Raw genomic sequence first — 13,621 nt, 5'->3', positions numbered from 1 at the left:
ATCCCTGAGGGGGGTGATGGATCAGTTTTTACAAGGCCAACGACAGAGATTTGCATTGTGGAATAATAGGTTTCAACGTCTTGTCATGCCTGCAGGAGAATCTGTTTTTCAATTTTATTTACAAAGGGTTAAACTTGAAAAGATAAAACCTTTTTGTATTTTCAATTTCTGGAGCCATTGTTCATGGTTTCACTGACTTTCTGTTAATTTTTTGTGGTTCATTTTATTATAAACCACCATTTAATTAAGCTGACATGGCGATAGACCGTCATGTCACAATTTTCTCATTTCAGCATGTAGTGAACCTTTACTAAATGCTTTTATCACCCAAATGTCAACATTGTATGAAACTCACTCCAGTCTGAACCAGCTCATTGTTCTCATGCAAAATTGTGTTTGATTCAAGTTGTAGCAAGGCAGAACCATTCCAGCTTCTATTGTTATACAAAATTAGTTGTCTGTCCCCATGGACTGGGATGAGGATGGGTGGGAGGTGGTAATGTGGGGAGGTGGCCAAGGATGTAGATAAGAAGGATTGGAAGGCTGTCTTCGAGTTTGTGTATCCTAAAGTTGCAGTTTGAACACTTGTAGAGGAATCTGCTGTAGTTTCGTCTTGGTGATGGCTGCCATACGAACAGAATTTTCCATGTGGTCCCAACCTTGGCAGAATCCTTTGAGCATCTATGGAGGTCTATCATGTAACTGGTTAATGGCTGGTGAGTTTAGTCTATGTGTTTATTTGGTACAGCTCTTACATGTGGATGAAAAGTGACAAAGTGAGTTCTCTGCTAAAGGTTGTGGATGAAAAACCATGAATAAACATTACAATAGACTTGATATTTGGATGTTTCTGTCTTGATATTTGGGTGTTTTCTGCATGTGGAAATGGTTCTGATTTCCTGTGTCTCAGACTCTTGGTCAGACAGAAGCCCTCTCCATGAAGCAGCCTTTCAGGGAAGACTCCTTTTAGTCAGGACTCTCACTGCCCAGGTAAAATGATAAGTTGTCTTTGTTTTCATTCTTCTTTCTTTGACTACATGTGATGAAATTAAACACTCATGGTGTCATCCACTTATTTCTCCTGCAGGGCTTCCAAGTAAACACACTCACCATGGACAAAGTGTCATCTCTCCATGAAGCTTGTCTCGGTGGTCATTATGCCTGTGCAAAGTTCCTGTTGGACAATGGTGCAAATGTAAGCTTGAATCAAGTGTTAACCAATAAAACTGATTTAAAATTTAAATCAGAAGTCCTTCTCCATACCGGTAAATGAAAAGTTGGACAAAACTTCTGTTATGTTAGTTAAAATAAGCCAAAGCTTTAGTTTAATTAGTTGTACTAAGAGTACAAAAAAATTTATTATTTAATTATTATCATTCTCTCTCTAGAAATGGACAAATATTTCATCTCAAAGAAAGAAAAACACTTAAAAAAAAACTTTATGTAAGAAAACTATTACATCACCATTACTGGTTGGCATGATTAGCTAAAATAATGTGATTTTACATCTTATATTTTGCCTGAATTTGAGGTAAACTGGATTCAAATACTATACAAGGCAGATGAGAAAAAAGACTTGGTCTTGGTCTGATAGGTCTTTCAGTTACTTGTTATGCAGATATCCATTTTTGATTAATAAAAATAAATTTCATGTCCTTTCTTAGCCAAAAGCAATATCGACAGATGGCACCACCCCTCTCTTCAACTCCTGCAGGAGTGGAAGTGCTGCTTGTGTCAAGCTCCTCTTACAGCATGGCGCCTCTGTCCACACCACTAACCCACTGGCTTCACCCATCCATGAAGCTGCAAAAAAGGGTGTGTGTGCAAAAGATGTATGTGTGTTAAGCTGTGACTTGTTTCAGCACAGGTTGTGATGCTGTATTGTGTCCTCACCAGGTCACAGAGAGTGTCTGGAGCTCCTGCTGTCATATGGAGCTCCTGTTGACATGGAGCTGCCAGAGGTGGGGACACCGCTGTATTCTGCCTGCCAGGCCCAGGCCAGAACCTGTGTAGAGGTGCTCCTACTTTCAGGTAATAACTTGTGACAAAATGTCAAGAGGAAGAGGAAAAATCCTCTATTTTGCCCGAGTAGTTTTTTTTAAATGTTGTAATTGACATCTGACCTATTTTTAAGTATGGAACACACACTTAAGATAATGTGTAAGATACACAAAAGTATTGAAAAACATTTCTTAAGCTGAACAGACAAGCTGTCACAGCCTCACTACTGCTTTCACAAGGTGTTTTCAGTTTTCAGTCATGTTATTTTGACCTTGATAATAAAAAAGTGCCATGGAAACAGGAAGCAGGCTTTCACAGTTTACAGAACCCTACATTTTATAGCTTACCCGTCAGTCTCTCTTGTCAGATGTGTCTGCAAATCAAGACATTTATCATTGTTCTTCTATTTCCACTTCTTCTTAACTTACTAGTTTAAATTCTTTAGCTTTTATTTCTGTGTGATTTTGTTTAACCCATTGCTGTTTTCATGTGCGTGCAGGTGCAGATATTCGCATTGGATGCGGGCAGGACAGTCCTTTACATGCTGCTGTTCGAAGCGGAGGACCAAACGTGGTTGAACTTCTGCTTGACTTTGGAGCAGATGGATGTTGGAGAAACGCAGAGGGCAAGACTCCTTTGGATCTGTCAATGCCAAACAGTGCAGTTAGATTCACACTGCTGAAAAGAGGTGTGCTGTAAAAAGTAACTCACAGCCACATATGTAGCAGACACCCAAACCATCTCTTATTATTCCTTTATTTTTTAATCTTTTATCCTCTCCTTTTGCCTAGGTCCATGTTCTCTGTCTCAGCTGTGTCGTTTCTGTATTCGCCGAAGTCTTGGAAGGAGTCGTCTGCACAGAGCCTCCAGCCTTTGCCTCCCCCACACGATCAAGGACTTCCTTCTCTATCAGTGAAATGTCTTCTTGTGAGGCTTTGTGTGTGCCTGTAATGGTCCTTTGTTAGTGGCTTGTATGTGAAAAAGTATCCACATTCAGTGAATGAGTTTTCATCTGTTTAATACTACAGTGGCTTTTAACATGGTTAAATTTGGCTTTCAGTTTTCACTAAAAGGAATATTTGAACAATGTGCCTTTTTTAAAAAATCAAGATTTTTATTCAAGATCAGTACATTTTTTATTTCAAAATCCTTTTTAAAGAAGAATGCAACCACTTCCACGATTCAGCCCCCCCCCCCCCCCAAAGTGTTGTGGTTGTATAAAACCTTTTGTTGCTCCACGGGGAACTGTGTGAATGTCACTCGAATCAGCATCTGCTGGGGCTGAAGACTACAAGACTTGAAAGGGGGGAAAAAATCTGTGGTTTTCAATTGAGAAAGAAAGAAGTTTATTAGATCTTTGTAGCGCTCAGAGGTATAGTTATAACATCAGTGATATAAGCATCAGGTACATGAAATATTCATTTATTACACTTTAGAGCAGGATTTTGATGTTTGTAAATCTTTATCTATTTAGGGTAAATAAGGTTTTAAGTGATGTTTTGTTTTCTTTTTGTATATACATACTTTTACATCTTATCTTTATCATACTTATCAACTATTGTCTTCTTTAAGTCATGTCACCTTTAAGTCAAATGTTTGGATGCTCCTACTCATTAAAAATGAACTGGTAATACATTAAATAGGAGTTTTGTATTATTTAATTTTTTTCCAGTCTTGCATCAGCTGTTTCTTTTTTAAGTTATTCAGATTTCTGTTTTATGAATTTTGTATTCTCTGTCTGTGTAGCATCTCTTTTATCAAATGAAAGTCATGGTTGTATTTTGGTCATCTTACTACTCAGTTTGGTGCAACACTGGCTGACCCTAAGTGTTTTCCATTCATAGCAAAATAAATAAATAAATAAATAAAAAACTAACCATACTACATACTTTCACACCCCCCATATAGACGTGTAGAAATATCTGAAAACTAATCAACCAAATATAACCAGTCAGTGTAAAGCAAAGGCAACTGACGAGTTTATTAAAACAAATATAGAGCATCATTAAATTATATTGAAGAATACTGGATTTTTTCCTCTCATTAAGAAAGGTGTTTTGGCAACAATAACTATTCAGTGGCTCCCCATTGTTCAAAAAGCTTATCTGTACTTTGTCAAGGTCAATATACCGGAGGTGACACATAGTTTTATATCAAGGAGAGAAAAAAATGAAAACAACCAACCAGACTAGCTATTCCAGGAAAACTGCAACAACAATAAAGACTCTAACCGAAGTGCAAGGATGGATTGTGTTTGGTTGCTGGTGTTCCTCAAGGGGAATTCATTTCCAAATGTCACCCTGAAAGGTCACCTCTGCAGAGACCTGAAAAATGTTGTTTGAGTAGATCTAAATTGAAGGAGATTCAGCTAAATAGAAAGGAAAAACCTCAGTCTAAACAAAAGGAGAAATATGCTGAGATTTTGTGTGTTTATTTGCATTTGTGTAAGTTCATGAATCTCACACCGCTCATCATCAGTTATTTGTTGTGAGATTTCTAGAAGAAAAATTCCAGTGTTTTACGTGTGTCTGCATCTTTTACAAAATGCTTCTAAGGGTGTTGCACATAGTTCACAGCGAGGTTATATGGAGGATGCAGGTTACAAGGAGAAGGTCCAGTCATTTAACACATTTTGTTTTCACTCCTAAAACTATTTAACACCTCAGCTTTAGCTCCATTCAGATGTGCCACTTTGTGGAAAAACGGGTCAGACAAGCACCCACAGGAATGCCTTTCCTCATAGACAAATCACTTTATGAATATATGTTTTTTATCAAATCTTTACAGGTGAGGGTTTACCATTGAAAGGCAACGTTAAGAAAAAAAACGGGTCATACATATTAAATGAAGTTTCACTTTGCAGAAAGATCCAAATATTCATATTTTTTTCTAACAAAATAAGGAGGTAATTTCAGAGTTCTGACATAATTCATTGGACACAATGAAGATCCAGGAAGGCACACATTTGCCTATGCTCTCAGCATTGATAGTGTGTGACAGTTTAGATTCAGTCATATGGCTGGCAGAACTGTCTGTAGAAGTGTGAAACATCTTATCAAGTTCTTACAAGTTCCCAAGACCTTGGGAAGGGGAAAAAGAGATTTCTGTAGCAAAATGTGTCCAAAAAGCACAGCAGCCTCCGCCAACCTTAAACAAAGGGAGCATAGAAAAAATAGAGTTCCTGGATTTTGCCACACCTAAACTGAGTAATCAGAGACAAAGCATTTTAGTCAGACAGGACACCAACAAGCTTTAAATCCCTACAAATTTCCCTTGGTGTTGGTGAAAAACTATTACAGCTATTCAAAATCTAATACACTGAGTATGCCAAGTACTACAAAAAGTGCAGAAAATTTGAGAAACTCCTAACGACTGACACAGAGATACTTCATTTCACCGTTGGGAACATTGCTGAGCAAAAGAGATTGTTTGAGTGAACCCTGGGAGATTACTCATGATAGAGGAACAATGCATGCATGTTTAGATGACACAAGGCGACAGCCTGAAGCATATTACCAAGAACAAAAACACAGGAAACCAGTTGAGCATTTCTGGATGTGCCCTGAGGCTCTCCATACAACCTGGTCGAGATTTAACTTTTCTGGTTAAAGTAAGTGTGTCCAAAATCAGTATTCAATGGCCTCAATTCTGCAGGGTTTGAATGTTTCCTGCTGCAGCACACCTGAATCAGAGGAAACCCAGGAATTTCTGTAAACCCCCAGAAAACCCAGAACCTTCCCAAAAGGCCCTTAGTCTAAACCGAAAGACTCTGGGTTTTCTAGTGTTGATGGCTCAACATGCTTGGGTTGCATTCGACAACAAGCTGTTGAGGACAGCCATTGAATCAGAATCAGGTGTGTGGGGGCAGGGTAACACCAGGACCTGAGCTGGACATCCCTGGCTTAGAGAAAAGAAAGGAAAATGTGTGAAAATCTTGAAATATCATTCCCAAGACAAGAAGCTGCATAAGCTGTTTTTTTTTATTGTCACACAAGTGTCATTTAGGTTGATTTATTGACAGAAAAACAAAATAACGTTATTTTGTTTTTTTTTCATCACATTAACACTGTGAAAACAGGGGTGAGTCTAGCCCTAGAGGGCTGCAGTGCAGTGCTCTTCTTAGTCCTTCATTAATTTTAACCAGGTGTGTTGAAGCAGGAAAACATTCCAAACCTGCAGTGACCAAACTTGCCTACCGCTGGTCTAGAAAAAGGAAAATGATAGGCTGCCATACATACATGGCATCTTTTTTTTAAAAAAAGATCTAGATTTTAGGAAATAAATAACTGATTATTATGACTAAAGTAGCCATCTAATGTATACATAGTAAAACAAAATTTGTTTAAACAAGCAGCCAAAGAGTTTTTTTAATCAACAGTTTTTTACTTAGGATTTTCCTGTATTGTATGCCTTTAATTTCTCTTGCATAGACTCAGACTTAATTGATCAAAATAAAAAAAATCAATATGATTTGGGTCAATTGAGCCAAATCACAACCTTTATCAGCGTTTTTGGCTGTTTAACTTTGCACAGTCATCACATCTGGTGACTTTATTAGTTCTATGTCCCCTTCATAAAATGTAAATAGTTGGAAAGACATGTTATCACCCACATAGGCAGGTGTGAGATGATGCTGTATGAAGGGTGCATTATGATCAAGAAGATGGTGGTGGTGATGTAGAACAAGGTTATTAGAAACAGATAAAGGTCAGTTTACACTGAATATTTGTTATAATTTGATGCCGTAAGTGTGGACAGAGATACATCCACTCCCATGTCAGGACTGACATTTTAATGTATTAAAAAGATTCACAATTGTATCTTTGTATCATTGTATATCATCATCTATAAAACTCATATTTGGTGGATTTTTTATAGGAGTTTTTTTCTGTTCTTCTCTTTTCTTAAACTTAGACTCAGATTAGTTTGAATTTAGAAACAAAAACAGCTGCAAGTCTGTTAAGTCCACCTGAAACAATATTGTCAATGCATTAAGTCAGAGTGGGCGGCTATAGCTCTGGAGGAACAGCAGTCATCAGCCAACCTGAAAGTCAGTGAATGGATTCCAGGCTTCCCCTGGCTACACTGCCCCACGCTGCTTCGCGATGAGTCTATGTGGTGAATGTGTGGTAGAGCAAAGCACTTAGTATGTAACAATAGAAGAGCTGTATGAGTGTGAGTGTGTGTGAATGGGAAAATGTGCTGTGTTAAATGACTTTGAGTGGTCAACATGACTAGAAAAGTGCTATATAAGTACAGCCCATTTACCATTACTCTTTAAAACCCTTTATTATGAATCAACACATAGCTGCTTAAATCACAACATGCAGAGGCAAAGCCATCAAATGCCTCATTAACATCTTCACATTAGACATCACTACATTGACACTGGGATATTTAACTTCTATCAGCATTGTCATTTAAAAATATTTGACATATAAATGTTGTTTAATAGTATCTCAGGTGCACAGCACAAAGAGGGTACTCTGTAATTTACAGCCACTGAACTTATGAAATGTCAGGCAAGACCTCAGCTCTGTTTCTTTTTTTTTTTTTTTTTCAAATAATCACTTATACAGATTAAAACTTACAATAAAGCAAAAGTTTGACTGATGTATGGGTTGTTCACACAACAAATGGCAACTGAAAAACATTAAATTTTCACTGAAACCATAAAGGACACACAGTCTTTGCATCTAAATGGTTTTGGGTTAACAGGTGAGGTTTGTATCAACCAGAGATAAAATATCTTGTTTCAGTGTTTATAAAAAGGAAATATTCTTTTTTTTTAATGGATTACAGGCAACATGGACTTCAGAACAATTTTCCAACATGTTCACAGAAAACAAAAGTAAGTGAGTCCTGCTTAAGCACAGAAGCTGAACTAATACCCTCAGACGGTTGTTACATTTGTGTGTGCGCTGTTCTGGCTGGACAGGCGTCTGGGAGAGCTGCAGCACAACAGCTGCTTTTTAAAGTGTTTGCTGAAGCTTTTGCTCATCAGGTACAGAGCAAAAGGGTTCACACAGGAGTTGGTGAAGGCCAAAATGCGAGCACACACACTGGCAATGAAGTGACCCAGCGACGTGTCCACTTGGTCGTAGTGGTAGGAGCGGTACAAGTAGATCACATGACTCGGGAGCCAGCAGATGGCAAACAAGCCGACAAACACCAGCACAGTCTTGGCCAGACGCTTCCTGGACTTGATCTGCCAAGAGATAATCAAAGAGTAATTAAGTTCTATATTCTATATATTTGTATTCAAATGTTCACTTTCTTCTGATTTATCAGAAGAACCATATGATCTATAGATCCACTGTCCACTGGATTTGATGCACGGCTCCTTGTAGGTACTGCAACACTTAATTTAAATATAAACATGCATAAACCAAACTGGTATAATAAAATGTTCTGTGTTCTATAAGTAATGATAGTTTTGAAAGTTATCACTCCCCCCTCCCCTTTTGCATGTAATTTCACACCACACAGCCTAATTTATCTTGTACAGAGATGAACAGCGTCCTCACTCCAAGCCTGAACTCACATTCTTAATTTATTTTTATCATGATTACTCAGGGCTACGACTTAGTTTGTTTTGCAGAAATATTGTCTTATCTTACAGCGCAGCAGCTCTGTGCCTCTCACTTCAACAAACTTGTTGGTAAGATTTTTGTGTAAAATAATTAACTCTTCCTCGCAGTCGGTGTTTAGGTGGATTAAATGGAATTAAACGGTGAGTGAAAAGTTAGAACAGGAGTAATGTCTTTTCACTGGAGTGTTATTGATACACAATCTGATTATGTTATGCAAAGCTTTGGATATAAAATAATTTGACATGGGACAGCTTAATCTGGACCACTTCAGACTCATAGCGAAACATTTGCTTAGTTTGGCATGAAGACTGGAAACCAGGGGGGAAACCTGGCGTGGCTGAAAGGTACCAAAATCTGTTTTTTAATCTCTTTTTAAAAGCTCATTGGTTGAAGGTAAGTTGTTTCATGTTTTCATTTTTGTAATCTGAGCAGAACATGAGTATAAAATACAATTTGTTATTCAACCATGATTCCTTGTTGCCAGGCAACCAGAGGATTAAGTACACAAACATGAAGAAAACCTTAAAAAACTTGGAGGTGCCACATCACAAAAATGTCTCCAGGCTGCAACCGACACTGCAGCTGGCGCAACTTGTTTGTATTTTTTGTTTTTTGTAGTTGTTGGTTTGTTTGTTTTCTCCTGCGGTTATCATTGTTGTTTCTGAATGGATCCAGGTTGCATAATTCCTGGTCTTTTTTTTTTACTTTTAGTTTCTTTTGTACAAAGGCAGCAGATAAATGTGTGTTTACCACTGAAAGACACCACTACAACACTGAAATGATCACACAACCATTCCAACTAAAATGTTTTGTTAAAGGAGCTAAAAGGTCCTAGTTTTGATTTGAGGGACAAGCCCCTTGTCCACTGATTTGGGAAGTAGGGATGGTTGCCATGTGTCAGGAAGAAGAAGAAAAGGTCTGAGCTTAATTAAAAACAAAGCCTTGGCTTTATCCTTAATTGTGCTTGTCAGGAAACTTCAGCCATAATTGATTTTCATTCTGTACCACCTCTCCTTGAACATGATTAACAAGAGTTTGAAATCTGAGACTTATTATTATTAATTTAAACTTAAATTAAAAGTGTCTGCACTAAAACAATTGATTATCCTCTGCTGAGGGGGTACAGAGAAACTATTGTCTGAATGTCTAGCAGCTTAGCTAACGTCAGCAGATATGTCTGTAACACAAAGCAGATAAACATAACTGAAGAACATCATATCATATGTTACCTCCTCACATACTATTTAGAATGTTTTAAACTACTTCACTGATGATGTGTCCAAGCTGCACATCTAGATGGCGTTCTTAAAAAAAAGTGCTCTTTAATTATAATTTTATTTTATTTTATTTGAAGAATATAACTTAGTCACACTGCAGTTAAACACATAGATCTGTGACCCATCCTGAAAACCATCTGACATACTGGCCTTTTATCTTTTTGCTAACAGTAGTTGGGATTAGCTTTGCTTCAGGTATTCTTTGCTGAAACACCCTTGTTAAAGTACATGATTTAGTGGATAGGTTTTATGTTGAGAAATTGACTGATTTGTATTTTTAATTACCTGTTTATGGTATTATCTTTTATTTAATCCTTTTTTGTGTGATTATGGCACTTATTTTTCTTGTCTATTTAACTCTTATGTGCAGCACTTTGTGACCGTGAAAAGTGCATAATAAATAAATTTAACTTACTGTATTTACTTACTTACATGTGAAAACACACTCACATACTAACATCATGTATGTCAACTGAAACTCAGAAAAGTCCTGACATCCCCTCACAAGTATTAAAAAAAAGTCTTTTCTGTGGAGCCATAAGACAATGCAGCAAAGCCCAAACAAGAACTTGTTGCAGATGCCACTAACATCCTGTATAGTGGTGAATGACAAAAAATGTCATACGGATGTCTCTTGTTTGATAGGTTAAGACAGATTCCCTTTAAAACAAACACGTTTCGTTTCGTTCATTCATGCAGGCACTAACAACCTAAATGCATTCTAAGAAAAAGGGACCTCTAGTGGTAGTCTAGTGGTTTCAAAGAAAGAAGGTATTTTAAACCTTAACCTTGATATGATTGACTCCAAGCAGACAGTTTTGATTTCTAGTCCAGTAAAGTAATGGATGTTATTCCCCAAACCAAATCAGGAAACAACAAAATGTAGTGCTGTGTTATTGACAGGACACAACTGGAAAAAAAATTATTCTATCTGCATGTTGAACCCATGTTCTCTGGCTGATACAATCCACCCTCTTCTTCCACCATAAAAAGACTTGAGAATGACAGCTACTCTGGTGTGGAAATGCTCACATGAATACACCCTAAGCGGTCACGTTGAAGGGTATGAATAAAAATGGTTGTTTTGATTGGAAGTCCTGTTGATTATTTTGTACCTTGATCCATAAAAAAGGTTAGCCAGTTGAATAAAGGTTAGTCAGTTAACCATCTAAAAAAGTAAATAATACAAACAGTGGAGTCCAGAGCCGCACCTGTTTCTGGAGGTGCAGGTGCCCCTCAGCAGGGATGTCCACAGAACTCCGGACCAGGCTGCGAGCGATGAAGCAGTAGTAAACAGATATAACGAGGAGCGGGATGACGTAGAAGATAAGGAAGGAGGCGGTGGAGTGGATCTTTGGATGCAGCTCTCCAGCGTGGGGGTAAGGTGCACAGGTCACAAATGTCTCATTGGTGTAGCTGGTGGTAAAGGTGTGAAGGTCGGAGAAGACAGCTTCAGGAACTGCCAGAGTCCCAGAGAGCAGCCAGATCGTCCCTGCACGTAAACTGATGCTTAGTGTGGCGCTTGACCTGTTGATGTCCAGTGGCTTTACGATAGCTTTGTACCTGAAGGAGGAACAATATATATGTCTGGATAAGTTTATTCATTCTGTGATGTTAATGAACTGCACAATGATAATATCCTATCTCTGATTTTAATTTGTCACTTCATACCAGCAGACTCTACAGAAAGAAAGATGGCTCTGAAACTTCACCTCTGTGGGTTGCATAACAGACTAAATTAAAACAGGCTCTGAATGACAGGAAACAGCTAGATTTGTTGAGTGTTGCCCAGAACTGCTGTTAAATGCCCAATCTCCTCAGAAGATACTGGTAAAGTGCTGGATATCCTTTTAACACTGAAAGCAACAAGATGTCAAAAATGTATAAAATACTAAGAGCTCCTGACACATTTTAAAACATTTATTGCCATTAAAAGCTGTAACCTTTCTATTTGTCACTGCAGAATTGGTAAATCATTTCTGTTTGAAGTTTGAATCTGCACAAATCTGTGCTAAAATGTTGTATTCCCTATTAAAAAAAGGAAATATTACGAGGAATGCTGATTTTCTGGGTTCTTTTTCTGATAATCATCAGGTGACATATTGAATTTTCTTTAGGACACAACACAGTCATATCTTGTCAACTTGACCAAAACTTTATTTTAAATTCTACAGAGTAAATCTTACCGATAAATATTCTTATCAAAATGGTCTTACTTAGCTTATTCAGCATGGATTACAGCTACCCTTTTTTCTTTAAAAGAAAAATCAGGCATATGGTAGACTATGTAGTTTGTAGTGCTACTCTCAAGCAAATTTAGTAATTTCTTTAGATATAAGCTGTGCCCATGAATTTAGATATGAGAAAGATGATTAGGAGGGTAGCAGACAGTCGTTAAACTAATGCACATTTTCTAAACAGATCTTTTAAATGATGTTGTTCTTTTTTTAATAAATCATGCTGGATAAATTTAGGACCCTGTTATCACTTTTTCTAAAATTTTCTAAAGTAAAATCACATCTGCAGTACTTTTTTTTTAAAAAAAGTGCTTTTTACTAAATCATGACAGAGGTTTGATGCTGATTTCACAATCATTCAACTCATTGTGGTTCAGTTAAACTGTTATGACTAAAAAAGTTCATAATAATGCATTTCCTTTCCATAATGAAAAATATGATTTATCACATTATTACAGAGGACCACATTATGAGAGAAATATATCTGCAGTCGTTGGAAAACTCACAGAAAATTTACTGCAGCAAACAAGTTAAGAAAAACTCATATATAGTGAAGACTCCATCTTAATATTAGTTTTTTTTTAAATAGAAATACAGTCATCCAAGTGTGCACTAAAACACAATTTCCATTTTTATATAGCCTATAGTATAACAGAATTGTATTATCATTTATCATGAATTTTGATAACATTTTAATACTATTTATAAAAGAAATCTAGAAATGAAAACACTGAAAGCATCTCCAGCCTGACTGTGTGATAGGTACCGGTCAGCGGACAGCGCAGTGAGCGTGAACACGGAGACTCCCACCGAGGTGAGCTGGATAAACGGGATTAGTTTGCACCCAACGCGGCCGAACAGCCACTCGTCCACCAGGTAGCGGCTGGCGTCCACCGGGGCGCAGGTCACCAACAGCAGCACGTCCCCCAGAGCCAGGCTGGACAGGAATAAGTTAGGGACCGTGCGCATGGACTTTACAAATAGACACGTCTTCATTAAAGTTACATTTCCGACAAGACCCACAATGATAATGAACCCATAAACGGCTGCAATCCCGATACCGGGGAGCCAGATGCTGTACTGGTGCTGCTCCGCCCCGGGTTCCCAGAATTCTCTGGAGGCATTGAGGGGTAAAAATCTGCTGTCCTCCTGGTTTAAAATGGACTGTTCCTCCTGAGACATAGCAGCCCACAAGCAGAGGACAAACGTCTTCTGTTAAATGTTTCCCCCGACTCGTTTTCTGGCTCTTTTATAAAGTATGTGCCCTCAAGCAGGCGCGCGCGTGCGTCATTTAAAGGCTGAATGCTGATGATGGAGCTCAATTAAAGGGCAAATCTGACCAAACATAAACTAATTCAAAGTTGTTTAAAAAATACCATTATTCTCAGAGTCTGAGTGGGTTAAAACTTTATGTGTACACAAGTTCTGGACTGAGGTCGACGATGTTTATGCAAAAGATCTAGAAAGTCCATCCTTAGGATCCGCCGGAGGATTTTAACATGGAACAGGGGGG

At 37.9% G+C, this 13,621-nt stretch overlaps 2 protein-coding genes across 3 annotated transcripts; one reads left to right on the top strand and one right to left on the bottom strand.

The window, feature by feature from the left end:
* The first annotated feature begins 557 nt into the window (after nucleotides 1–557).
* On the top strand, nucleotides 558–3,089 carry asb11 (ankyrin repeat and SOCS box containing 11). Its single transcript, XM_042002697.1, has 7 exons — nucleotides 558–716; nucleotides 911–990; nucleotides 1,088–1,195; nucleotides 1,665–1,815; nucleotides 1,897–2,031; nucleotides 2,501–2,689; nucleotides 2,793–3,089. The coding sequence occupies exons 1-7, from the start codon at nucleotides 620–622 to the stop codon at nucleotides 2,915–2,917; spliced, it is 885 nt and encodes a 294-aa protein (XP_041858631.1). The 5' UTR covers nucleotides 558–619; the 3' UTR covers nucleotides 2,918–3,089.
* Nucleotides 3,090–7,272: 4,183 nt separating this feature from the next.
* On the bottom strand, nucleotides 7,273–13,305 carry LOC121650892 (gastrin-releasing peptide receptor-like). Of its 2 annotated transcripts, XM_042002696.1 has the most exons (4): nucleotides 13,132–13,305; nucleotides 12,875–13,045; nucleotides 11,083–11,434; nucleotides 7,273–8,209 (listed from the first exon to the last, which is right to left on the bottom strand). In XM_042002696.1, exons 1-4 carry the CDS (start codon nucleotides 13,230–13,232, stop codon nucleotides 7,895–7,897), a joined length of 939 nt encoding a protein of 312 aa, XP_041858630.1. In that variant the 5' UTR covers nucleotides 13,233–13,305; the 3' UTR covers nucleotides 7,273–7,894. The 2 variants fall into 2 exon arrangements, with proteins under 2 accessions (XP_041858630.1, XP_041858629.1); XM_042002695.1 differs by having other exon boundaries at nucleotides 12,875–13,305.
* Nucleotides 13,306–13,621: the final 316 nt, after the last annotated feature.

This window comes from Melanotaenia boesemani, chromosome 12 (genome assembly GCF_017639745.1).
Source record: "Melanotaenia boesemani isolate fMelBoe1 chromosome 12, fMelBoe1.pri, whole genome shotgun sequence".
NCBI classification, from domain to species: domain Eukaryota; kingdom Metazoa; phylum Chordata; class Actinopteri; order Atheriniformes; family Melanotaeniidae; genus Melanotaenia; species Melanotaenia boesemani.
This window is presented reverse-complemented; position numbering and strand designations above follow the sequence as displayed.

Bases quoted from the DNA above. Each gene is read 5' to 3' on its own strand.
- asb11 (XM_042002697.1), top strand. From the start codon at position 620: ATGGCTGCCATACGAACAGAATTTTCCATGTGGTCCCAACCTTGGCAG. The intron at 717-910 runs GTGAGTTTAGTC...CCTGTGTCTCAG, and splicing joins ATGTAACTGGTTAATGGCTG to ACTCTTGGTCAGACAGAAGC. The intron at 2,032-2,500 runs GTAATAACTTGT...ATGTGCGTGCAG, and splicing joins AGAGGTGCTCCTACTTTCAG to GTGCAGATATTCGCATTGGA.
- LOC121650892 (XM_042002695.1), bottom strand. From the start codon at position 13,290: ATGTCTCAGGAGGAACAGTCCATTTTAAACCAGGAGGACAGCAGATTT. The intron at 11,435-12,874 runs GTACCTATCACA...TTCCTCCTTCAG, and splicing joins ACTGCGCTGTCCGCTGACCG to GTACAAAGCTATCGTAAAGC. The intron at 8,210-11,082 runs GTGCGGCTCTGG...ATCTCTTGGCAG, and splicing joins ACCTGCACCTCCAGAAACAG to ATCAAGTCCAGGAAGCGTCT.